General features: G+C 54.6%; 2 protein-coding genes across 4 annotated transcripts; both read right to left on the bottom strand.

The window, feature by feature from the left end:
• Positions 1–4,050: 4,050 nt before the first annotated feature.
• Positions 4,051–12,299, bottom strand: DLL3 (delta like canonical Notch ligand 3). Its single transcript, XM_053905944.1, is given in 13 exon segments — positions 4,051–4,268; positions 4,613–4,697; positions 4,939–5,015; positions 5,017–5,202; positions 5,204–5,257; positions 5,259–5,486; positions 5,488–5,534; positions 6,962–7,184; positions 8,069–8,283; positions 9,343–9,585; positions 10,710–10,764; positions 11,622–11,903; positions 12,033–12,299. Coding segments are annotated over 13 exon segments (1,770 nt in total). The 5' UTR covers positions 12,102–12,299; the 3' UTR covers positions 4,051–4,262.
• A 4,750-nt stretch (positions 12,300–17,049) lies between these two features.
• On the bottom strand, positions 17,050–24,593 carry TIMM50 (translocase of inner mitochondrial membrane 50). 3 transcript variants are annotated; one of them, XM_019432176.2, is made up of 11 exons: positions 24,169–24,593; positions 23,157–23,313; positions 22,586–22,617; positions 22,350–22,371; positions 19,995–20,053; positions 19,784–19,903; positions 19,272–19,376; positions 19,074–19,172; positions 18,563–18,719; positions 18,145–18,251; positions 17,050–17,260 (listed from the first exon to the last, which is right to left on the bottom strand). In XM_019432176.2, exons 1-11 carry the CDS (start codon positions 24,289–24,291, stop codon positions 17,159–17,161), a joined length of 1,083 nt encoding a protein of 360 aa, XP_019287721.1. In that variant the 5' UTR covers positions 24,292–24,593; the 3' UTR covers positions 17,050–17,158. The 3 variants fall into 3 exon arrangements, with proteins under 3 accessions (XP_019287721.1, XP_053761920.1, XP_019287722.1); XM_053905945.1 differs by having other exon boundaries at positions 24,184–24,362; XM_019432177.2 differs by lacking the exon at positions 24,169–24,593 and adding an exon at positions 23,904–23,924.
• Positions 24,594–25,295: the final 702 nt, after the last annotated feature.

Here is a 25,295-nt window from a genome sequence, read left to right on the forward strand (position 1 = left end):
TAAAATAACTTCTTTCTCTGTTGATAGTCTCTATTTGGTGCCACATGGTTTATTGCTTTTAGTTTAGTTTTTTTTTTTTAAGCTTTATTTATTTTTGAGAGAGAGAGAGTGCAAGCAGGGAAGGGGCAGAGAGATGGGGACAGAACATCCCAAGCGGGCTCTGTGCTGACAGCAGGGAGCCCGATGCAAGGCTGGAACTCAGAAGTCTTGAGATCATGACCTGAGCCAAAGTCGGATGCTCAACCGACTGAACCACCCAGGCGCCCCTGCTTTTACTTCTTTAATCACAGTTGCCTTTTGCTCTCCAAACATATTTGTAATGGCTGCTTTGAAGGCTTTGTTCATTCCAACATGTGGTCACTCTCCCCAGGGTGGGCAGTTTCTCTTGCCTCCCTCCCCCTCCAGTATGCCGTTCTTACTTCCACACCTATCTCGTATTTTTTTGTTGGGAACCGGACATTTCAGATAGCACATTATGGCAACTCTGGGCACTGGCCCCGACTCCCTGGGGTTTGTTTCCCTGGTTAGTGACTGGCTAGGCGATTTAAGTCTATTCTCCTTTCTCCAGCAAGTGTAGAGCAGGGGGGAGGGTGGATGGGGACACAGACTCAGATATGCCCAGTCATCCGGGGCTGGTGGGTTTGGGCAGGTTCTCTGGGTCTTTCTGACTGTGCCGGGCAGGTAAGCTCCACCAACTGTCAGCTGTTTGCTCTACAGTCCTCGTTGTTTTCAACACCACGGGGGCATCAACTTTTTCAGAGACAGATCCAATCAAATTAGGGATCCTTTGAATGGTTAGCTCCCGGAGTCAGTTTGAGATTAGTTCTGACCCCAGGAAGGCTCCTCCCAGCTGTCTCTTTCCTTGGCTCTCCAGCAAACTAGCCAGAACCTACCCATCTCCTTCCATCGCTTTCCAGCACAACTTCCGCTGTTTTTGAGGCACCTTTAGGCTTGAACTCCACACTGTTGTGAACAGTCTGTTCCTTTGAGAAAAGACTTGGGAGCTCTCTGTTCTGCCGCCTGCCTTCCCAACAGACAAAATCTCTGAACCACAGCTCTGATACTGGGGAGGGGGACAATGGTAGGCCTGGCTCAGAGTAACCCCACTTTAGGAGCGGAGTCCTCAGCGGGGTGAGGCGGCAGCCCCAGGTCTCTTAGCTTGCCCTCTGGATGTGAACCCCCTGCCCCAGGAGCCAGGGAGGGACAGTCAGGGCTCCGGGATTCTTGGCCACAACACATCGAACACAGAGTCCCCCAAGTATGGGCTGGGCCGGAGAAGGGAGCCCCCACCTCTCGGTGGTGCTCCCCCAGAACTCAGCCTCAGCAACAAGTAGCTGGTGGCAGGATGAGAGAGACTGACGCTCTGCCCCTCCCCTGAGGACAGCCTCCAGCTTGGAGCTGGGGGCGGGGAGGGAGCCCAGGCAGGAATGGAGGAGGGGGGGTGTTACTGGAGCAGCGGGGGAGGGGGTGGGGGGGGAGGGTATTGGTTTACTTGTTACTGATTCTCCCTGTTCTCACCAAACGTTTAGATTTTCTCGAATGAACGGTTATTAATTTGCTATGTGCCTTCAGGATCATTCCCAGAGGCTTTAAACAGTTGATCTGTCATTTTGTTTTTATAATTTGCACCAGTTTGCCGGCAAGCGGGTCTGCCGAGCTCCTCCTGAGGTGAATGCCAGGTGAACTCCATACAGTCCATTTTTTAAAACACAAATGGCAGCACCCTATACATTCCTTTGCACCTTGTCCCTTCCCCCCCAGTCTTGCACAAAATGCATAGATGGTAATTTCATATTAGCACATCGATATCTGCCTCGTCCTGTTAACAATTGTGTAATATCCTGTTTATAAATGGCCCCTAATTAATGTAACCAGTCCCCTCTCATCAGACACTTAGGGTGTTCACAGGCTTTCCCTATTATAAACAACCACTGCAGGGGCGCCTGGGTGGTTCAGTCGGTTAAGCATCCAACTTCGGCCCAGGTCATGATCTCACAGTTTATGGGTTTGATCCCCACATCAGGCTGTGAGCTGTCAGCACAGAGCCTGGAGCCTGCTTCAGATTCTGTGTCTCCCTCTCTCTGTGCCCCTTCCCCGCTCGTGCTCTCTCTCTCTAAAATAAATAAAAACACTACAAACAACCACTGCAATACAGACACCTTTGTGCACAAGTGAAAGTTTACGTGTAATTCGTATCCTAGACACGAAACCACCAAATTGAAGGGAATGTGAATTTTTCATTTCATTCTTTTAATGTCACATATTTATTTTAAGGGAGAAAGAGAGAGGAAACAAGCAGGGGAGGGGCAGGGGTAGAGGGAGAGAAAGAATCCCAAGCAGGCTCCACGCTGTCCGCACAGAGCCTGACACCGGGCTCGAACTCATGAACCGAACCATGAGAGCACAACCTGAGCCGAAATCCTGAGTTGGAAGCTTCAGTGACTGAGCCACACAGGCGCCCGTGTATTTTTCATTTTAGAAATTATATTAAATTACCCTTCTGATGTTTTGTGTGATGCCTCATAAACATCAGGGTGTTGAGGCAGCCGACACAGCTGCATTTTTGGTGTTTAGAAACAAAGCAGCACAACCACGTCCACACAAACCCTATTGCTCTTCAGCACCGAGGCGTCAGGAAGGACAGCTGCATCCCAAACCCCGCACTCGCCGGCTCTGTCTCCGCAGTAGTTACTTCCCTCTTTGAGCCTCAACTTTCTCTTCTATAAAATGGATCCCTTCTCCTCTCACTGACTGGTTCTGTTGTGTTAAAAAAGAAAGCGCGGGGGGGGGGGGGGCGCTGGGTGGCTCAGTCGGTTAAGTGTCCGACTTCGGCTCAGGCCATGATCTCATGGTTTGTGAGTTTGAGTCCTTCGTGGGGCTCTGTGCTGACAGCTCAGAGCCTGGAGCCTGCTTTGGATTCTGTGCGTCCCCCCTCTCTCTCTCTGCCCTCCCCTGCTTGCACTCTCTTTCTCAAAAATGTAAACAATTAAAATTAAAAAAAGAAAAAGAAAAGAAAGCACAGGCTGGAGGGGGCGGGTGCTGGCTGGCTCAGTAGATGGAGTGTATGACTTATGATCTCAGGGCTGTGAGTTAGAGCCCCACGTTGGGTGTAGAGATTACTTAAAAATAAAATCTTAAAAAAAAAAAAGTACAGGCTCAAAATGACATCACTTGGGCCAAGTCACCAAACTGGGGCTTAATACCCAACCAATTTGCAGTTTCAACTTCGCCGAAAAAAATGTAAGTCTTAACAGGTCAGTCAGGAATTTTCTGGTCAGCACCCATAAGGTGATCAGTCACATGGACCCCCTCCATCCCCCAAAGCAAGCTGAGGTTAAGTCCCCAGTAAGACCCCCTGCCCTTCCCCTAGAGGAAGGTGACAGTGCCTGGAACAATCCTTTCTTTGATAACTTCCTTGCCCCCCTCTCCTTCCTATAAAAACCTTCCACTTTGTGCAACTCCTCGGAGCGTCCCTCTACTCACCCGACAGGAGGCTGCCCAACTCACGAATCCCTTCATAAAGCCAATTAGCTCTTCAAACTTACTCAGCTGTTTTGCTGCCTGATACAATACTCTCAGGTCTAGTAACAAACCCCGATTTGAGGCAGAGGGAGGGACACTGGTCTAGCCACATTTCCCACCTGATTTGGACAGCCTGACTCACTTCACTTCCCGCCGCACGCTAGACAAATAACCAAGACTGACGAATCACAATAAAACATACTGGGGGGGGGGGGAGGAGGCAAGGCCACGTGACACCCCAGAGCCAATGAAAGCCCGTTTGCAAATGAAGTCGTTCCCAGACACAACTGGAGAAAGGGGCGGGGGGGGGGGGGGAACGACTCCCGGTTCTGAATCCAGCTCTGCTGAAACTACACCCACTACAAGATTCATCTTTATGAACTAATACATTCTCCTCCTTATTTAAGCCACTTTGAGTTGTTTCTGATCCCTCCAGCAGGGTCGTAACTGGTATGCTTCCCAGGAGACACGATCTCTCCCCTCAGTCCCAACACGGAGTACAAAGCACTTAGCCCAGTGAGTCAAAGCTGATCAAAGTAAGAGCCTTTATAGAGGTCTCTGGAGAGATGGAGAGAGGAAAAAATAGGATATAAATAACCATTATGTACAACTCCCAACAGTAAAATTCTCCCAGCCACCCCCTCCAGCTCCAAAGTGTCTAAGGCAGAACACTGGGCACCACCAAGTAAATACAAAAATATCCGGGTTCTGTCTCCAGGCGCTGATGGAGAAGGGGCAGGTCAGGCCTAGAAATGAAATGAGTAGGTGGCATTAGAAAGGGCTGCCCCTCTGCCTCCTCTCCCTCTCCCCAGGGAGGGGAAAACAGTGAAGCTCTGGCTGAGGCTCCCACTGTGACCTCACGAAGGCCACAGGTCTGCCAAAGAGAAGATGGCAAATAGCTCCAAACGACAGCAAAAGGGCTGCAAACTAGAATTAAATTAAGCCGTAACTGAGGGGTGGCTTAAGGACCTTCCAGAGACTCTACCCTCCTCAGCTTACAGATAGGGTAAAGGAGGGCTACGGGAAATGCAGGGGCTGCCTCCGCCCAGCGTGCCCAAAGTGCGCGGAGCGGGTAGAGGTGGGTAGCTACCTCCCGGGCATAGACGGAAGGCGCAGATATGACGTAAATCGCACGAGAGTCTCCATCTTCGGGGTGACTCCAGTCCGCGGGCTGGCTGCGGGAGGAAAAGAATAAGATCTCGACCCTTCAGATTCTCAGTTCTTGTTTCCCCCACCCACCATGGAGAGAACCCAAGGCCAACTAAGGGGGCTAAGGAACCTCCCAATCAAAGAGGCCTCGGGCAGGTAAGAGGAAGGAACCAATCAAGAAGGTGTATCGAGGAATCAAGCCAATTGCACTATGGAGGCTGAGGTAAGCAGCCAGGAGAGACAAGGCGAACGTCTGCGGTCCCTCACCTCGGGGCATCCTCGGAACCCTCCTGCGTTCTCCGGTTGTTGAGTGCGTCTGGTAGCGCATGCACCGATGGCTCCGGGGGTCCCCGCCAGCAAGCGAGACCCAGTATCCCGGACAGGACCACGGCGTCGCACGTGGACCAGCAAGAGCGCAGTGCCGGCCAAGCCCGCGGCCACGAGCAGTCCCAAAGCCGGGGGCAAAAGGAAGCGCTGGGGATCCCCCTGCCTCAGGCCTGGTAGGGCCGCGGGTAACGCGCCTGCGCCGTCGTCCACGCCGACGGGGGTGAACCGGAAACTCGCAGCGCGCGCCCATGTAGCCGGGGCGCGCAGGCGCAGACGAGGCCGGAGAAGTGGGCGTAGCAGCGGCCGCCGTGGGCGCAGGGGCGCGCGGCACACGGGTCGGCGCGCTCGCGGCAGTCACGGCCGCCGAAGCCCAGTGCGCAGGAGCAGCGTCGCGCGCCACCACCCTCCAGGCACGTGCCGCCGTTGGCGCAGGCGCGGCCGGTGCAGTCGTCCAGGTCGTGCTCGCAGCGCGGCCCCGCGAAGCCGGCGCTGGCAGCGGCAGCGCAGGGCGTGGCCCAGGTCCAGGCAGAGCCCGCCTGTGGGGAAGGGGCGTCAGCAGCAAGGCCCGGACGCGTCTGCTCCTCGGCTCTGTAACCCCTGCCCGCCCTTTCCTCTGGGTCCCCACTCCCTCCATCTAACTCTAGGGCCAGCCTCTGGGAAAGCAAGCCCGCTTTTCTCCCGGTGAAGTCTTGGATTAAGTCGGCCTCGCCTCTTCGGCGCCCTGTGTCCCTGTATCTTTCTCTCGGCTTCAACAATACTCAAATGGCAGTTGCAGAACATGTTTTAGCCAGCTGGCCTTTGCCGGTGCCTTCTGCCTGGGATGCCCCTTCCCTTTTCACTTCCTCCTTTTCTCCCATTCTTTTCACCTCTTCTCTTCCTGAGCTCACCCTTCAGGTCTCTGCTGTCTCCTCCAGGAAGCCTTCCCTGACTCCATCCCAGCCCTGCGCTCCCCCATCACAACCCTGACAACTCTGGGCTCCGAGGACAAGTGTGCCCTCCCCCACTGGACTGGTACCCCCATGAGGGCGGGGCCCAGAGCTGCTCTGGTCACTGCCACGTCCCTAGTACCACTCAGCCCAGAGTGAACACTCAGGGTTTTGGAGAGTTTTTACACTCATGATCTTCTAACACCTATATCAGATCAGGTCTCTCCACTGCTCAGAAGACTCCTGTGGCTCCATCTCCCGCGGGGAAAACCAAAACTCCTCATCATAGCCCATGAAGTCCCACCGGGTCTGTCACCTCCCTGACCTCATCTCTCACCACTCTCCCTGCTCCTTCTGCACCAGCTTCCCTGGGACCCTTAACCAGCCAGGTACATTCCGACCTCAGGGCCTCTGCACTTGCTGTTCCCTCTACCTGGAACATACTCTTCCCCCAGATCCCCGCATGGCTCCCTCCACTACCTTCAGCAAGCTTTTCCCTAACCACTTTGGCTCAAGTGTCAACCTTCCAGCTCATACACACCCCCCTCTGACTTTATTTTTCTTCTTAGTTTTTATCACCATCTAACGTCCCATATAATTTATTTATTTATTTTGTTTATCAGCTCTATGAGGGTAGGGATTTTTGTCTATCTCATTCCCTGCTGTTTCCCTAGTGCCTAGAACAGGACCTGGAACACTGTAGATACTCTTTTTTTTTTAAAAGTAATCTCTACACCCAAAATGGGGCTTGAACTTACAACCCCGAGATCGAAAGTTACATGCTCCACCGACTGAGCCAGCCACGTGCCCCCTACTCCAATATTTTTGAGACAGGAATACCACCTTGTGCATTTTACAGAACAGGCTGGGCAGAGGGGGAGGGTCACTTCCCCAGGCCACAGGCTAGAGAGAGCAGAGCTAGGATTGCCACCCAGGACTGTCTGAGCCAAGCCCTGCTTTTGCCCACTGACCATGCAGGGGACCCCCCCCAGATCCCCCCCACACACCATCCCTCACCATCTGTCCTCCCACCTCACCGTTCCGGCACGGTTTCAGGCTGCACCGGTCCACTCTCTTCTCACAGTTGGAGCCTTGGAAACCGGGTGGACAGTGGCAGACGTAGGCAGAGTCAGGGTCTGCGCCTCCCACACACAAGCCGCCATTGAAGCAAGGTCCATCCGCACACGTCACCCCGCTCACCTCACACCGCAATCCGTAGAACCCGCGGGGACAGGCGCATTCGAAGGATCCTGATGTCTCCTGGGTAGCAGCAAGAGGGCTTCAGAACGGGGTCTCCTGGGAGCAAAATCCCATCCCCCCCCTCCTACCTCAAACATGGGGGGCTGCTCATTGTCCCGTCCTGCCTCACCTGGGAGGATCTGGATCCGCCCATCCAAGCCCACAGAGGGGAGGCTCTGGAGGCCCGGAGAGCCCCCATTCCCACTTCTACACCTTCACCTACAAATGCTGCCAGCCTGGTCTGCCCTCCCGATTTTGTCCGCAGAGCCAAATCCCACTTCCAGGTCCTAGCCCTAAGACCACCTCCCCCGTGAAGCCTTCTCTGATCTCCCCTTCTCAGGCCCTCCCCCTACCTTGAACCCTGACTATTCTCACCGTCCGTTGGTGGCACCGTTCAGGTGGCCCACGCTGGGCTCCACTTTATCCCAGTACACCCCAGCTTCATGCCCACTGCCACATGTTTGCTTTCCCCAGGCCACCCAGCTGGTCTACCCACTCCACTGCCCCTCAGCCAAATTGGACTTCAGTAGCCCCCAGCCCTGGGCCCATCTCTAGGAAGCCTTCTCTAATGCTCCCTCATCCTAAATTCCCAACTCGCCTGGCCCCACTGCTGCCCACTTTGAGCCCTCAGGTTGTTCTCTACTCTGGGGGTGGGGGGAAAGTTGGTAGCCCCATAGGACTCATCATCCACGTGCCTGCACCTTTAGGTGCCACCCACTGGGCCTGTTCTTCCCAATCCTATTCCCATCACCTAATTCCACCTCGTGGCCCCAGATGCAGGTTGGACAGCCCCAGGAAGCCCTCCCCTGACAGCTACCCCCAGCCCTTCCCGGGGTGTGATCTCAAACAGCCCCAGATGGGGGTAAAGTACGGATCAGGATGACGTAGGAGGGGGTGATACTGACACTGCAGCTGCCCCCGTTGGCACATGGGTTCCCATCACAGGGCCCAGGCCTGGGTACAAGGCATCCAGTGGCAGCAGAGGATGGGCCCCTGGGAGTGAGGCAGCTGCTGGAGACGGGGATGGTGCAGAGGGGCCCAGTCCAGCCCTCCAGGCATCGACATTCATTGGGCTGCTCACAGAAGCCGTGGTCTGGACTGCAGCCGGCCCGACATGCCGCTACGGGGGAAGAAGAGGCAGAGGGAAGAGTAACATTGATGAGAGCAGGGTCAGGAAGATAGGAATCGGACAAGTGTCTGGGCGCTCTGTGTGCACCACCTCGTTTCATCCTTGTGACAGACAACCCTCTGGGCTATATGGTATTGTAACTTCCCCCTCGGTTCCCAAACAGGGAAACTGAGGCCCAGAAAGGAAGACAGGAAGTACCAGACAGAGAATGTGAACCCAGGCCACTGAGCTCCAGAGTCTGTGTTCTCAGAAGGAGAATGGAGTGGGGGCTCCAGGGTCTGAGCCTGGAGAGAGGAGAGTGAGAGAAGGGGCTTGGGGCTTGGGGAAGGGCCCCTGGCCTTTCAGGGGGAATTGGGAAGGTCTTGAATTTGGGCAGGTCTGGGAGGATCTGGATAAGCCTGGGAGTTCTATGGGCTTCCGTGGGGCTCAGACGTTTGGGGAGGGGGTCTGAGGGTACCCATAATGGAAGTCAGGGATCCAAGCTTTAGAAAGCAATGGTATCTGGCCCGCAATTGCAAGGAGAGAGGATAAAGTATCCTTTAATGAGGGGGTTGTGGGAAACCGCGAGGAGTTTCCAAAGCTCCTGGGTGGGGGGTAAGAAGGGCCCCAAGCGTTAGAAGAGTTTAGAGGGTACTAGCATCCGGAAAGGGGTGTGGCATGGGTTAGAGGTGGAACCGGGCGTGGGTACCGGCATGGGAAATGGGTGTGAGTTCCTATTAGGGAAGACAAAAGCGTTAGGAAGAGAGAAGCGGGTGGAGTGCCCAGGCGGGGCTAGAGAGAAGTCTAGGGTCCTCAGTTTCCCCGAAGGTGGTAGCTGGATCGTGGGGAGGGGGCTGAACCGCGAGTGGGGCTGGAGCGGGCCGTGGGGTACTTGGCCAGCGGTCAGCAGCATTCCCTAGTTTCCTGGAGAGGGATGTCTGCGGTCCCCGGGCTGAGCTCTTGGGTCCCCAGTTCCCTGAAGACGGTAACGAGGTTGTGCAAGGGGCCTGGGGGCCGCGAGTGCAGCTAAGGAAGGGCCGGGGATGGGGTGGGGTGGAATGCAGGACTCACGCGCGGCCTCGCACTCGTCCTCGACCGGCGCGCAGGGGCGCAATTCTGGGCCGCACCGCGAGGGGGCGCTGCGCGAGCGGCAGAGGCGCGCGCATGCGGCCCCGACGGCGGGCGGCTCGCAGCGCGCGCGGTAGGAGAAACGTAGTTCCCAGGCGCCTGCGCGCTGCACATCCCGCGCCCACGGGCCCCCGGCCGCTAGGCGGCGCCGGCCGGCCACGCGCGCCAGAAGGCTCCAGGCGGGCCCTGCGGGAAGAAGGGAGCCACGTTGGGGTGGGGGGCCGGGCCGGAGCCGACCCGACTCAGTCTCGCAGTACAGATGGAGCTTGCACTCTCCCGGCTTGTACTCTCCCTGCCCCTCTTAGCGAGGCCCAAACACCGCTTTGAGAGCCCTGAGAATGGCGGTTCAACCCTTAGCAAGGCTGTAAACTCCTATAATGTGCCCTGGGACCTTTGATGTCGCGATCCCGTTAGTACCCTATGACCATCATGATGAGAACAGTTCTCCCACAGAAGCCGAAATAACCCTATATTTTGCACCAGAATCTGTGTATATTAAGGCAGTAATGAGACCTCTTAACACCCTGTGACATCTGCTATCTCTATATGGCCAAGGGGCAACGGCAGGTCTTTTGAAGTCGTAACACCCCCAAATTGTGTCTCAGGATCTTCCTAGAGCAAAATGGTGACAGAGATCCCAATTACTAGACCATAAATGACCCTCATTGCCTGAAGCCTTGGGATACCGAGACAGTGGCATTTTCTCCCCAGCAAAACTGTCACCCCCCCCCCAACATTGTGCCACAGCTTTCTATATCTACACGGTGACAGCACACCCCCACTGTGGGCCTTACGTGGTACCCAAATCCCCCTCAAATTAAGGATAAAATACCATATCCCTCCCTGAAACCTTTGCTCAATATTCTCTCTGGTGAAACTGTGACATCCCGTTAGGGCTCCTGGGACCTCTATAGGGACACCATGACAGAACAGTAAGTAACCCATATTGAACCCCGGGGTTATCATATTCAGATGGCGATAGAGCAGAACTGTGAGATGCTATATCCTGCTCTGGTGGCTTCGATTCTAAGATAGTACGAGAGCTTCCCTCTGGCATACTTCACCTGGGATCTGGCCAGAGACTCCTACATCCAGAACCAGGACATTTCTACACTGACATGCCACGAGCCCCGGGGCTACTAACACCCAGCACCACACTCTGGGAGCTGTGGGGACCTCCTGGGTCCGGCGATCCCGTGAACGCTCCACTCTACAGATAGCCCCGTGTCACTATCTTGGAACTTACATCGGGCCCAATTCCCTGGAGCCCCCACACTCTACACTTCAGTCTGATGACTAAAGACACTCACCGCCAATCTGTTCTAACTCTTCTCTCCAGGTTTCGATGATGAGAGAGAAGGTGCCCTGGTTGGGTGGAGGAAGGAGGAAAGGATGGAAGACAGTGGTCAGGGTGGGGAGGAGGGTACTTGATGAAGGCCAGATTTTAGGGGTGATGGTCATTCCAGGGACCAAGCAGACAAGGGACAATTCTGAGAGGGACTGGCCCAGGGAAGGAATGACAGTTTGGGCTTCCTTTATTGAGCCCTTACTGCAGATAAAAACTATACTGGAAATACCTGGTTGAATCCCTCAAAAGGGACCCCTGTGAGGTATCATGATGATCCCATTTTATAGATGAGGAAACTGAGGCTGGAAAAGGGAAAGTCACCTTGCCCAAAAGGCCAAGGGGTCTAGAATTCATACACAGGTCTGTTCACCTCTCCACTTTTGGGGCTGTGGGATGGGAGATAGGATTTTGAAGGTAAAATTCATGCATATGGGCCCCAACCGGAATAGCTGAGAAGGGATAAAGTGAGAGGAGATTGGGGTCCCAAAGACAGGGTATGGGAAGGTCCCAAGTGCATGGAGATTTGGAGATAAAGGTAAGGAGTCAAGTGTTTAGGGATCCCCAAGGAAGAGAGGTAGTATTCTGTGAATTGAAGATTTACAGAAGTAACTTTGGGGTTCTGGGAATTTGGGGTCTCAGGCATGCAGGGCGGGGGTCAGAACATTTGGGATCTCCATAGGGGAAGTTGGAGTCAGAAGTTTCTGGTACCTTGTGAGTAGGATTTACGGGTCTAAGAATGTGGGATTCCAGATGATAGTTACTGGTCTGGAAATCTGGGGTCCCTAGGTGGCAAGGTTGGGGTCTTGGAAGTTGGCGGGCAGAAGGCCTCCAAGCACGGGGGTGGGGGTGGGGGTGCCCTGGGGCGGGTTCTCACCGGCCAGGCCTCCCGGAAGGGCACGCGCATGAAGCCGTCGGGCAGCGGCAGGTCAGGTGCCGGCGCTCCAGGCTGCTGGGTATAGACTGGTCCGCGCGCACTCAGCGCCGCGCCTAGGGCGCACGGAGATTCGCCGGCCTCTTCGGAGACCCCTGGCTTCAGGCAGACCCTAAAGAAGAGGCGGCACGGGCCCTGGGCGCTGCAGGGGGACCGCGGGGCCCCCGGGCCTGGTCCCGGCCCAAAAGAGTGGATCTGCAGCTCGAAGACGCCTGCCGGCCCTGCCTGGGGCGGGAAAGGAGTACCGGGTGAGGGGGCGTGGGGGCCCAGGCGTCCCGTCTGTCCCGTGCCCCCGCCGCACGACTCCTGCGTCCCACCCCTTCCCATCCCACCCCTTTCTATTCCTGCTCTGACCTGGGGAAGGAAAAGAAGCGCCAGGATCACCGTCCGGGACAGGAGCTGGGCCATCTGCGGGCTGACCATGGCCTTTCGGGGGTGCCGGGAGCCGCAGCTGCTGGCTCCCGAGCCTTATATCTGAGGGGACGGCTCCGCCCCTTCAGGCAGCAGCCCGGCTCCAGGAGACCCTAGGGGAGGAGATCGCAGGGGAAGGGGGTCTTGCTGGAGCAACCGTGAGATTGTAATATGGGCAGAAGCAATGTAGTGAGCGTGTGATCTTGTGTGTGGCTGAAGATGAGGTGGGGTTAGGTGCAGCCAGTGTGTAAAGTTATATACGATTTTAAATTCTGTGCCTGTGTGGTGTGATCAAGAGTTACCGGATGGAGGCTGCACGTGACTGTGTGCCTAAAATTGTATATGGTGAAGACAGGTTGTGAGGCTGTAATTCTAAGATTCTGTGGGGTGTGTGTGTGTGTGTGTATAAGCGTGTGCACCAGCGTGGGAAAACAGGGGTGTACCTGATTATCCTGTGTGACTTCTTGAGATTGGCTGTTGTGGATGTGCGTATCATTGCGTAAATGTGAGATCCCGAACACTGTGTGTAGCCATATGAACCTTTAAATCTCTGCTCTGTGCAGGCACCTCTGGGTGGCCGCGTGGGGGGGGAGGGTCTGCGTAAGCCGCGAATAACCGAGCGTCCCTGTGTGAAAGAGGTTAGGTGTGGGAAGTCCGTGGCCGTAGCCCTGCGTGGACGCGACGAAGATCCAGGGTTCTTTGTGGACCCCCACGTGCGTGTACACGCGCGGTGTGTGCTCCCCTCCCGAAGACAAAGCCACCCTTCCAACGCCCGCTTCGCGGACGCACCAGACGCCGGGGTGAGGAGCCCCCGCCCGAGAGGGGGCTCCAGCTGTATGTAAATGCCGCCATCTGCCGGACGGCCGCGCCCCTCCCCCGCTGGGCCGCAGCTGGGCCGCCCGTTTGGCCTCCGGAAGGTGTGAGGAGCAAATGGGCAGGAAATTCCGTCTTCACAAATCAGGGGCCCGCTCCCTCACAGTGGGGGGGGGGGGAGGGGGCACCCCCGGGCCCTCCAGAAGCCCCTTAGTATTCCCGGACCACGGCAAGGGAAGCCCAGTGAGGAGCAGATGCTCCGGCTTCTCTGGCCGTAATCGTTCCGTGCCAGGTGCCGAGTGAAGCGCTTAGATGACGTGAACTCCCCGCAAATAAGACGTTTTAATAGTTGGAGGCTAATAATTATGGGGGGGGGGGGCGGGCAGAATACAGGTTCCATTTACAAATTTTTCTTTTGGAGAAGACAGAATGATCAACAAAGCATAGTCCAGCAGAACGGGGCACACACAAGCGCGCAGCAATTTTTAATGAAGGAGAGTTCAACGGAGTAGTTTGTTCTTAGGGGCGCTTGGCTGGCTCAGTCGGTGGAGCGATTGGCTCCTGAGCTCAGGGTGGTGAGCTCGAGCCCCACGTTGGGTGGAGATAGAGATTAAAAATAAAATCTGAATTTTTTTTTTTTTTTTTTTTTCCCTGAGGCCTGGGGTCTTAGAAGGATTGTGAGCAAGGGGAGCCGTGGTCACTGTGCACACTACCCAGATTCCTTTGTACAGGTCTTCCCTCTAGTTGTGTCTTTTCCACTCCCTCCTCTGTTTCATTGTCCTCACCAGATTTCCCCTCCTGCAGGCCTTCCCTCACATCCACCAAGGTGGCCAGGCACCTCCTCTGAGCCCCAGAGCCCCCTGATTACTCTCTCCCAGCTGTGAACACTCTGGCTCGGGGGGCCTAAGCACAAATCTGACCCGTGTCCCTCTCCTGCAGGCTCTTGCATGGCTCTCCTGTGCCTTCAAAACACAGAGACTCTAAGGTTGACACGTGAGGCCCTCCTTCCACATACCCTCCCCCTACTCAGACTGGCTCTGTAGCCCTAAACACAGAGCCAGACCTCATGGGACTGATTACCAGGAGGCAAATTAGACCCTTTACTGGGGCAGGTGGAGGAGTGAGCTTCCCATCACAGGAGACATTCAAATGGAATTTGGACAGTCCTTAAAAACTGCTGTGGGAGAAGGCAGATTCCTATCCTGGATAATAACTTGGGAAGATAACACATTCCAGGTCTGAGATATCTCATTTTGAAGATCATAAAAAAAAAACAGACTTTATTGAAGGCTTGTGCCAGACAGGATAGTGTTTCAGGTGAATTCTGTCATGTCTGTGTGTAAAGTATACTTTAAGAGATTTCCATGAGTCTCTTTGGCTATTCAGAACTTTTCCTTATTTGCCAACCTTAGGGCCCACAGGTCATGCTGAGGTGACATCCAAGCAAAGACATAAGGTGGGGCGGGGGGGGGGATAAGTAGGGGGAAGAGAGGGAAGTGATAAGGATCCTGGGAAAATATTCCTGGCAGAGGATACAGCAAGTGCAAAGGTCCTGAGGTGACTGCACCTGACACACCCAGATGTCCCCATGGCTTTTCTCATTTCATTATGGTCTGTCAAATATACCTTCCCAGGAGGCCTTCCTTGACTGTTCCATTCAATCCAAAACAGCACCTCAGGGGCGCCTGGGTCGCTCGATTGGTTAAGTACCCAACTTCAGCTCAGGTCATCATCTCACAGTTCATAAGTTCGAGCCCTGCATCAGACTCTGCGCTGACAGCTTGGAGCCTTGAGCGTGCTTTGGATTCTGTCTCCCTCTCTCTCTCTCTCTCTGCCCCTCCCCCATTTGTGCTCATTCTCTCAAAAATAAGCATTAAAAAACAAAAATAGAGGCACCCGGGTGGTTCAGTCGGTTAAGCATCTGACTTTGGCTCATGTCCTGATCTCACGGGTTTGAGCGCCACCCTGGGCTCTGCGCTGACAGTGTGGAGCCTGCTTGGGATTCTCTCTCTCCTCTGCTCATGCACTCGCACACACTCTCTCAAAAACAGATAAACATTAAAAAAAATAATAATAAAACAGCACCTCAAGTCTCCAAACCGCTCTATCTCCTTAGTATACCCACTCCCCTTATTTTTCTTTATGCATTTATTGAGAAATATCTGACCATTATCTCCTCTGTAAGAACATGTCTGAGAACATGAGAGCTCTAGGTCTAATTTGCTCACTGATGCACCCTAGTGTCTAGAACAAGGCTGGGCAGTCAGCACTTAGGAAACAGTTGCTGAGTAAGTGAATGAATGAGGGAAGTACTACTATTAACCTCCTATGAATGAGTAAACCAAGACCCCTGAGACTTTGCTGGGGTTACAGATACTACACCTTGGGGCTGGGGGGGGTCATGAAAATTTTAATACTTCTTCATAGACATCTGTGAGCCTTTAAAAAAAACCTATAGTTCAGGGGTTCAATCTGGCCCACACAGTTACATTTTAATTACTGTAACACCAGCAGACGTCTTTTGAAAATATTGAACTGGTACTAGCACTAAATGCTGGCTGGAGGAAAGGCTGGGACAGCCGGGGCTGGGCGCCACCAAATCGGCCCAGGACACTTTCATCTGTGAAGAGTCAGTATGGGCACCTGGTAAGAAGCACCACAGGAATACAGATGCAGCCTGAGCACGGCCTGTCCTGTTTACGCCTCCCAGCTGCTCTAAGACAGCTCCTACCATCACCCCCATCCGAGAGATGAGAAAGTGGAGGCACAAAGATGCCTTGCCCAAGGGACACAGCTACCATCTGGGCGCCTCCGGGGAGCGTCTCGCTCAGCCCTCAAGCCCCGCCGACAACGAGGTAGGTACCGTGATCTTTACAGATGGAGAAACGGAGGCATGCGAGGTGAAGTAACTTGCCTGAGACCACACAAGGCAGGAAGTGGTAAAGCTGGCATGTGAACTTGGGACAGACAGTCTGGGACTTACACCGTGGAATGATACACAACCGCACTGTCCGCTGCAGGAGCCAGGAGCCACGTGTGGCTGCTTGAATTCAAATTAAAATGAAACAAGGAGAAACTCCATTCCTCAGTCACTGTCATCACAATTCAGGGAATCCATAGCTCCATATGGCCACTGGCTGCTGTGCTGGCCAGTGCAGATCCGGAGCACAGAATAAACATCACAGAAAGCCCCACTGCAGAGAAGCACTACATAGTCTGCCTGTCCTAGTTAGGGGCCCACATTTAAGAACTGGGAGATTTGGGGGCGCCTGGGTGGTTCAGTCCATTAAGCATTGGACTCCCGATTTCGGCTCAGGTCATGATCTCACGGTTCATGAGTTTGAGCCCCATGTGGGGCTCCACACAGACAGTGTGGGAGCCTGCTTGGGCTGCTCTCTCTCCCCCTCTCTCTCTACCCCTCCCCTGCTCGTGTGCGCTCACACTGTGTGCTCGCTCTCTCAAACAAACATTAAAAAGAAAAAAATCCCAATTTCTGGCTAATTCTTTTTTTTTTTTTTTTTTTTTTTGGAGAGAGAGTGCAAGTGTGCAAGCAGAAGAGAGGCAGAGGGAGAGAATCTTAAGCAGGTTTCAAGCCCAACGTAGGGCTTGATTTCATCACCCTAAGATCATGACTTGAGCTGACGTCATGACAAGAGTCAGATCCTTAACTGACTGAACCACCCAGGTACCCAACTTCTGGCTTCTATTGAGAAAGCAGTTCAAGCAACTCCAGGCCCACCTTCCCCGAGGGCCACAGCTGGCAGAGGGAACACCAGCTGCCCTCCTGAGACAGGAGGGTCTCCGGGCTCCCAGAGCCCCACTGAGCCCACACTCGGCACATACACACAGCAGCCTGGCATCGACCTGTCTCTAAAAGCCCCAGTGCCGCCCTCTCTTCCCTTTTCCACAGATGAGGAATCTGAGGTCAAAGAGGCAGATGCTCTTTTTGTGGGTCACACAGCACATAGGAAGACATGACCAGAGGGACCCAAGTTTTCAGATTCCCAGGCCAGGATTCAAAACCAGTCCTGATCCACCAGAGAACCTACTCCGTGCTCTGCAGCCGATCAGCCCCCATGGGACGATGACCCAAGAGTCCCGGACCTCACCCTGATGCCCCCATCTGAAGACTCTCCGGACACAGGACTGTGGCATCTGGGATGGACTTTATTGGATGTGGCTGCCCGAGCCATGGTCTGGGAGCACTGGGGCCTAGGGCCCAGGACCTAGGCAGTGAGTCTGCAGAGGCTCAGAAGTCAGGGCTGTTTGGAGCGAGGCCATAAGCGGTTGGTCAGAGAGCCAAAGAAAAGGTTCTGCTTGCTGGACTTGGACAGCTCGGCCAGGCGCTGCTGTTCCTCCTGGGGTGAGGGACAGAGAGCAAGGTCAGCCTGGGGCCGGCAGTCTCGTCCCAGGCTCCGCCAGCCGAGAGGCCACCTTCCTTAAATCTCTACCCAGCCCAAACCCCTTCCCCAACCCCCTAGAACACCCAGCCCAGACTCAAATCGCAGGGATTGTCATGATCCCCTTCCCCAGGTCCCAGGAAGCCCCTCCCTTGAACCCTGCGAACCTATCCCAGATCCTATTTATCCTAACCTGGATGCTGCCGAGACCCCAGGCCCTTCACCAGACTGCACCGTCCTGCTCCCCAGGCCCCCAGTGCCCAGCCCTCAGCTGTACGAGCCCTGCCTGGATGCTGAAGGATCCCAGGACCGAATCTCCAGGGCCTTGTCCTCTGGACACTCAGGAGCTCCAGCCCTACTCCCGGGCACTCAACCCGAAATCTGGTCAACTTCCATCTAGACCCCTGAGAATCTCTTTCCCAAACTCCATCCGTATTCTTAGCCTCACTTCCAAACTACCAGGATCACATCAAGACCACCAGAACGCCTTGCCCCATCCCTTCCATCAAGTGTCCGGGGATCCCTCTCCCCAGGCTTGACTCAAACCCTCTGTCCACACCAAACCTGGGCCCTCAGATCTGCTCAAAGCTATCACAAACTACCCTTCTCCAAGACCCACGCTTGGCATCTCCTGCCTCCTGTTCTCAAGCAGGCTGTGGAATCTACCAGCCCCTCCCCCATGACAAGAGCCCTCCCAGACAGGTTGTGTGGAAGACAAGGTCCACACTCAAGGTCTTACAGCCAGACAGAGACAGGCTGCTCCACGACTCCTCCCCTGGGAGCTTCGGGAACTGACGTGATGCCCCCCTCCCCCACCCGCAACTGCAGATCTGAGCACCCACCTGCTCTAGCCGGCTCTGCCGCTGTTTGAAAGCCTCCAGTGGGTCATCCTCCAGGGCGTAATGCTCTAGCACAGTCCGGACATCTTCTACGCGGTTCAGTGCAATGGCTGTGGGCACAGAAGGCAGGGGTCAGCCAGGCAGAAAGGCCGCAGGGAAGGATAAAGATCAGAGCTACCTGGAACATCTCTCAACACTCTAAAAGGGCTCCCTTGAACACCCCCTAAGTATCCCAGAGCACCTCTAAACCTTCTCAGAAGCTTCTAAAGACTGCAAGATGCTTGCGAACCTCCACACCTCAAATATATCCAATTTTACATGGAAAAGTAAATAAATAAAAGCCAGAATTAAGCATCTATCAGTCCTCTTGAGAGTCATGGGCTCCAGGGTCAGAGGCCAGGAGGTCAGGGGTCAGCCTCACTCTTGAGGAAGGCAGACAGGTCCAATAAGACCCGGTCATCAGAGTTGCCATCCCAGGGCCGCAGAGCAACGCCATTGTAGGGCTGCAGGCGGAAGGCTTCCTTCTTGCAGTCCACGACTACTACGCGGGCAGGGTCCCGATTCAAACACGAAATGTCCTGGAAATGCAAACGAGGCTGAGTCTCATATAATATAATGGTTACAATTACACAGTCCCCAAAACACTCACTTCTGAATACAGAGACAAGAGACGGCTTCCAAACCTTATATCCATATACTACCCCCAACTGTCTTCTTTGGAGAGGTCCTATCTACCCCCACTCCCATTCCCAGATTCAGGGGGAAGGGAGAAGAGCCTAGAGGCCCAGCCTGTGCTGGGGGAAAGCTGAAGTCCTGTCAGAACCAGACCTGGGGCCGAAGCAGGATTGAGGCTGGGGTCAGAGCTCTCTCCCTCAGGAAGTGCCAGCCCCCTACCAAGTCCCAGAAGACTGCCCACAGCCCCCACATGGCACCTTGACATGGTGCCCATCCATGTATCTTGTGGCATCCCGGAACAGGCGGTAGGAGATGAAGCCATGAGGGTCCACGCTGTCGATGAGTGGGAATGCAGTCTAGGGGTGGGGATGGGAGGGAGAACAAGGTCAGGCTGAGCCCTGACCCTCCCCATCTCCCACCTCACTGACCATCCCTCCCCTGTCCTGAGGCCTTACCATGCCAGTCTCTGACGTAAAGATGACGATTTCATACAAAGGGGCGAGCTGCTGGAATAAGGTCTCGATGCCCGGACGCTTCTTAAACCTCCAGCCAGTGGCCAGCTGGGGAGGCAGTGAGGACAGTGAAAGCAGTGAGGACAGTGAAACCCCAAGACCCAGAAGCCCCCAACAGGATAAAGCTCCAGCCTGGGGGGATTCCCAGAACTGGAGGGCTCTTCCCCATCTCTGTAGTTCTTGGGGGCTCAGGAGTACATGGCTGTGACCGAGGGTCTGGGTCCCAGAGTAACAGCACACTCCTCCGTAGCACACACTGGGTGCCGAGGCACACTTACAACAACCTACAGGGTGGGGAGTCTCGCAGTTGAGAAAAGCGAGGCAATGAGAGTGACACCTTCTTCCCTGGTGACAGTGGAGCTGGTTGCGGAGTCTCTGCTCCTGACCACATCATCACAACGCAGCCACCCATGTCTATCTAGTGTCCCCAGCCCGCTGCCTTCCCCGGGACACACCGACCACTCAGGGTGCAGGAGGACGCCAGTTAGCTCCAAGACCAGTGTGTAGGGTGGCTGGTAATATGGCTCCTTCAGAGGGTCAGGGAGGAGACAGGGACTGGTGGGCTCAATGATCATCTGTGGAAGAAGGACAGAATGGGAACACTCAGACAAGGAGGCAGGAGCCGGTGCCGGAGGGATGGGGACCGGGCTCAGGACTCCTGCTCACCTGTCTATAGTCTTTGAAATATTTGTAAGTCCGGCGCAACTGCTGTATCAGAATTGGATCTAGGAGGACACCGGGGCACAAAGGGATTCCAAGATGAGCCACTGCTCAACCTCCTGGACACACCAGAGCTTTATTTCCCTACCAGACACAAACAGGTCTACATACCCACCTGGTATGAATGAGTTCATTTCTAAGTCCGAAGGTAGAAGGCAATGACGTGACCGCCAGGCAGGAACAAATACATTTATTCACCTGCCCAGTTTCAACGTGAATACTTATCCCCACACACCACCCCAAATATAAAACAGAATGTTTATACATCTGCCCGCTTAAAACTCACAAATGGGGCACCTGGGTGGCTCAGTCTGTAAAGCATCCAACTCTTGGTTTCAAGTCAGGTCACGATCTCACGGTTCATGAGTCTGAGCCCTGCATCGGGCTCCATGCCGACAGTGCTTGGGATTCTCTCTTGCTCTCTCTCTGTCCCTCCCCTGCTCACTGTCTCTCTCTCTCAAAATAAATAAACTTAAAAAAAAAAAAAATTACTCCTTTTAGGAAAAAAAAAAACACCCACATACAACTGTGCTGACGTTACGCCGTCATGTGTTTAGCTCATTTTGAACCACTAGGTTTCCAGGTACGCCTGCTTTTAGTGAGTATGCTGAGCCTATCTAAACTACCCTAAGTATATACATACAGCTATACATATTAACTAATGGTTTTCAACTTGGAGCCATCTCGTCTGCCACTTTCCAGGAAACTCTGGCAATGTCTGAAGACCTGTGTGCTTGTCAACATACTGACATCCAGTGGACAGAGGCCCAGGATGATGCTAAACATCCTTCAATGCATAGGGGACTCCCCCACAACAAAGAACTACCTGCTCCAAAGTACCAATTAAAAAAAATCCTGTTTTTTTATTTATTTTTTATTTTTTTATTTTTTCAAACTTTTGTTTATTTAAGTAATCTCTGCACCCAACACGGGGCTTGAACTCACAACACCAAGATCAAGAGCTGCATGCTCTTCTGACTGAGCCAGCCAGGTGCCCCGAAAAACCCTGGTTCAAACGAATATACTGAATCCGGTTTAAAGCAGGAAACTTACATGACTGCCTGCTTTATTATAGCATTTTTACTCTAATTAAACCACTATCTATGGACCTGCCTTTTCAAAACCAAAATACCAGGGTGCCTGGGTGGCTTAGTCAGTTGAGCATCCAATTTCAGTTCAGGTCATCATCTCAGGGATTCTGGGTATGAGCCCTGCATCAGGCTCACTGTTGTCAGCCCAGAGCCTGCTTTGGATCCTCTGTCCCCCTACTCTCTCTGCCCCTCCCCCGCTTGTGCGCACACACGTGCACGCTCTCTCTCTCTCAAACATTAAAAAAAACACAAAAAACATGGGGCGCCTGGGTGGCTCAGTCGGTTGGGCGTCCGACTTTGGCTCGGGTCATGATCTCGCGGTTCGTGAGTTCGAGCCCCGCGTCAGGCTCTGTGCTGATGGCTCGGAGCCTGGAGCCTGTTTCGGATTCTGTGTCTCCCTCTCTCTCTGACCCTCCCCCGTTCATGCTCTGTCTCTCTCTGTCTCAAAAATAAATAAACAAACAAAAAAAAATTAAAAAAAAAAAAACAAAAAAAACCAAAAATACTGAAACCAGTTATGTTAATAAACACACACAATGCATGTTCACCTGCTCAATTTAAATCAGTACGCTAATCTGTTTAATCCAGGAAGACTACCCACTTAAAATTTCATACTTACCCACCTGCCCAGCTTAAATAATCAATGTGTTAACATGTGGGTTTGCAAACTTCCCCAGCACAAACAGGTGGCTTTCTGGACCTACCAATTCTATTTTTCTCCGGGGAAGGGCCAAGTGTGACAGAACTGACAACTACTCTCTACTATCCAATTTGTTAGAAACTCTTCACCGAAAGCTGGTTAACTAAAAGAGGGAGGGAGGAAAGAGACATTGTTTTGGAAATGAGGAGCCTGATGGGGTGGGGGACTGGGAGGAACAAGAGGCTGTCATAAAGAGGAAGGGATTAAGGGTGCAGACACTCAGATCTAAGGCACAGGAAGCCATGTGTTTGGTGGCAGACAGGCCCCTCTTCCCAAGCATTCCCACCATGGACTCCCCTCCCCCATCTGTCCCTGACCATCTGCTCCTGGGCCAGCCAAGAGGACTGGGGCTTTGTAATGCCCCTCCCCCCAAAGCCATCCAGCTGCTGACTCCCCTACCCCCCAATGGAAGGAGGTGGAGCAGGAGGGCACCAGATGGGAAGGGCAACATCCCTATAAATGGCAGAGTAGAAAGGTTCAGGGGACCTCAGAATCTGTGCTTTTACTCACCATTGTCGAATTCATCGGGAATCTGGAAGGTAGAGACAAAAATGTAGCATTTGGGATGGCAGGGGCAGAACCCCATCAAACCCAAAAAAGGAATCTCCGGGACCTTGGGAGTAGGCAAAGGTCCCTGGGAGGGAGAGGCTCACCCCTAGACAAGAAATGAGCCCGAACAGACCAAAGGGGAGAGGACACACAGGATGGGACCCCTGGCAAAGCCTCTGGGTCTCTCTCCCTCTCACCTTGGCGCCAGTTTCATCCACAGAGTTGTTTCCTGCAAGGAAGACAGGGAGGAATGAGTGAAATCAGGGCTCAGTCTCCTGGGTCTTGAGGGAGGAAGAGGGCAGGGGGCCTAGACTCCTGGGTCTGAGGAAAGAAGAAAGAGGCATGGTCTCTTAAGATCAAGAGAGAAAGGGGGCTGGTAGTCAGGATTCTGGGTTCCTGAGAGAAGAGGGACTGGGGCAGGGCCTCCTAAGTCTCTGAAGGAAGAAGGGACTAGAGGGAGGGCTGGAGTTTTGGGTGCTAAAGGAACAGGTTGCTTGGAGGCTGGTCCAGTCCTCTCCTTCTCATCTTTCCCTCTTGCAACTGACTCTCTATATCCTAGTGCAGAACTAAGAGTAGAACCTTCAGCAGAGTGGGTAGAAGGAGAAGAAAGGTCACTTCTCCCATTTCCAAGGTAGATGATGTTCTAGTTGGCTGCCTTATGCAGGGAGGAGCCAGGGGATGAAGGTGGGTGAAACCCTCAGGGGAAAGAGGTTCTACAGAAAAGAGGGCCAAGGGAACAAAATTAGGGAACAGGCATATGCCCCTCACCGAAGATATAGATGACGCTCACAGTCCCACCGGCCCCGAGCAGCCCAGCAAGCCAGAGTGCGACTTTTTTGGCGTAGCTGGGACCCTCTGTGCCTCGCTGCTGCTGTGGACCCTGAGCCTGGGCCTTAGTGCCCGTGCGGCTCCCAATCTCTGTGGCCTGCAATTGAGAAAGAGGTAGGTTAGCTGAAAGAGAAGAAAGGTCAGGATGATTGGGGCACCCTGGTTGCAGAAGAATCAAGGTCGGAAGCCAGGAAGCAGACAACCACACAGCCTCGGGGTGTGGTGTCTCTGGAGGCGCAACCAGGAGCCTGGATCTCTTAGAATAGTCAAAAACTAGACTGCCCCGGACCAGGCCCCAGGGATTCAAGAGTTGATAGGCCGGGTGTCCAGGATCCTGTAGGGCAGGGAAACGAGATCAGGGAGTCTGGCAAGACACTGGGCTTCCAGGAGCAAGGCAACAGAGGGCACAAAAAGGGATAGGACGGGTAGGTATGGCATTTGGATGCCCGGGGCTCACAGCACTAGGGTACAGAAGGGAAGGGATGAAAGCGAGGGCAGAGGGGCCATCGGAGTTGTAAGGGCACGAAGTGATCAGCCTGGAGGTCAGAATGGCTGGATCTCTGTCAGTGCAGAGGCAGGTTGAATCAAAAGCGCAAACATCACCCCCACCACCACCAGCGCGGGGAAAATACCCCCAAGGCCGCAGTGGCACCCCAGCATCCCGGGCCCCTCCCCCTCAAGCATTACCTGGGCGGTCACTGAAACAGGGAACAGGTGACCTCCCCTCCCCTGGCGCCCACGTGGGGTCCAGAGGAGGTGGTGTTCTGAGGACGCACTTGAGCCCACAGCATCTAGCTCGGGGGCGCAAGCGTTGCCCACCCCGGGAGGCAGGAAACTCCCCAAAACGCGGGCGGCGTTCCATTCAGCACCCTGAGGTGCTGCGTCCCGGAACCCCCGTGCGGCGGCGGTCCGCCCAGAACTCCACGAAAGGGCTCCCGGACTCGGGGCCCACCTCGGTCCGGCTCACCTGGTCCGGGGTCCGAGGGGGCGGCGTCGCTAGCCTCGCGCACAGCCCCCGCGCGCCGAGCCGCAGCTCGCTCCACAAGCGCAGGAACAGCGCCGCCGAGGCCGCCATCTTGCGCTGACGCCACGCGGCCCCGCCCACTCGCTCCCTCCTCTCCCGTCCCCGGCTGGGGCCGCGGCCAATGGGGGCGCGGGGGACGGACGGGCGGACGGGAGCCCGAGAGAGACAAAGGCCTGCGGGCGGGGAGCCGCGGGCGTGCTACCCTGGGGCCCGCAGGGCACGCCAAACGGGAGGCGGTCCGCGGTCCTCCCTGAGTCTCCCTCGGGCCTTGGGGCGCTCCCCCGCCCCTGCAGCAGCACGGAGCGGGGCACCCAGTGCCCGGGGGGTAAAGCTGAGGCCACCGTGAAGGAACCTTGAAGCCGCGAGCTAGACGGTCTCGCCTCGAGAGGGTCCGCCCAGAAAGCGGGCTGCCCGCCAGCCCTCCCAGACTCTCCCTCCCCTCACGTGGAGCCAGGAGGCCGAATCTGCCTTCTCTCCCGTCCTCAGAGTCCTTTCTTGTTCCTCCTCTGGTGACCTTCTAAGGAAGCGCCTGGAACGCCAGCCATTTCACCGAGGGCTCAGCCAAAGGAATGGCGGCCGGCTCTCTGGGGTCAGGCTTATTGGGACAGAAATCAATGAATAAGGGGCTACGGGTGAAGTAAAAGAGTCCATAGGGCGTCTGGGTGGCCCAGTCAGTTGAACGTCCGACTTCAGCTCAGGTCAGAATCTCAGGGTTCAAGCCCTACCTCAGGCTCACCGTGGTCAGCCCAGAGCCTGCTTCGTATCCTCTGTCCCCCATTCTGTCCTTTCCCTCGCTTTCTTCCTCCCTCCCTAGTGCTTTCTCAAAAATAAAAATTTTAAAAATCTCTTTAAAACGAGGGGGAAAAGTCTATGTAAGCTTTCAAAATGTGGAGAACGACCTTCTAACGTTTAGGGATAAATACTAAGGTAGTAAAAGTACAAAGGCAAAAAGACTCGGAATCCAGGATTATGGTCACCTTTGGAGGGGAATGGTCTGGGGCTGCTGCTTAAAGTGGGGCCTATCTGGTACATACTGTTCCTGAAGCTGGGTGCTG

This window comes from Panthera pardus, unplaced genomic scaffold (assembly GCF_024362965.1).
Source record: "Panthera pardus isolate Hobbes unplaced genomic scaffold, ASM2436296v1 HiC_scaffold_18, whole genome shotgun sequence".
NCBI lineage: Eukaryota > Metazoa > Chordata > Mammalia > Carnivora > Felidae > Panthera > Panthera pardus.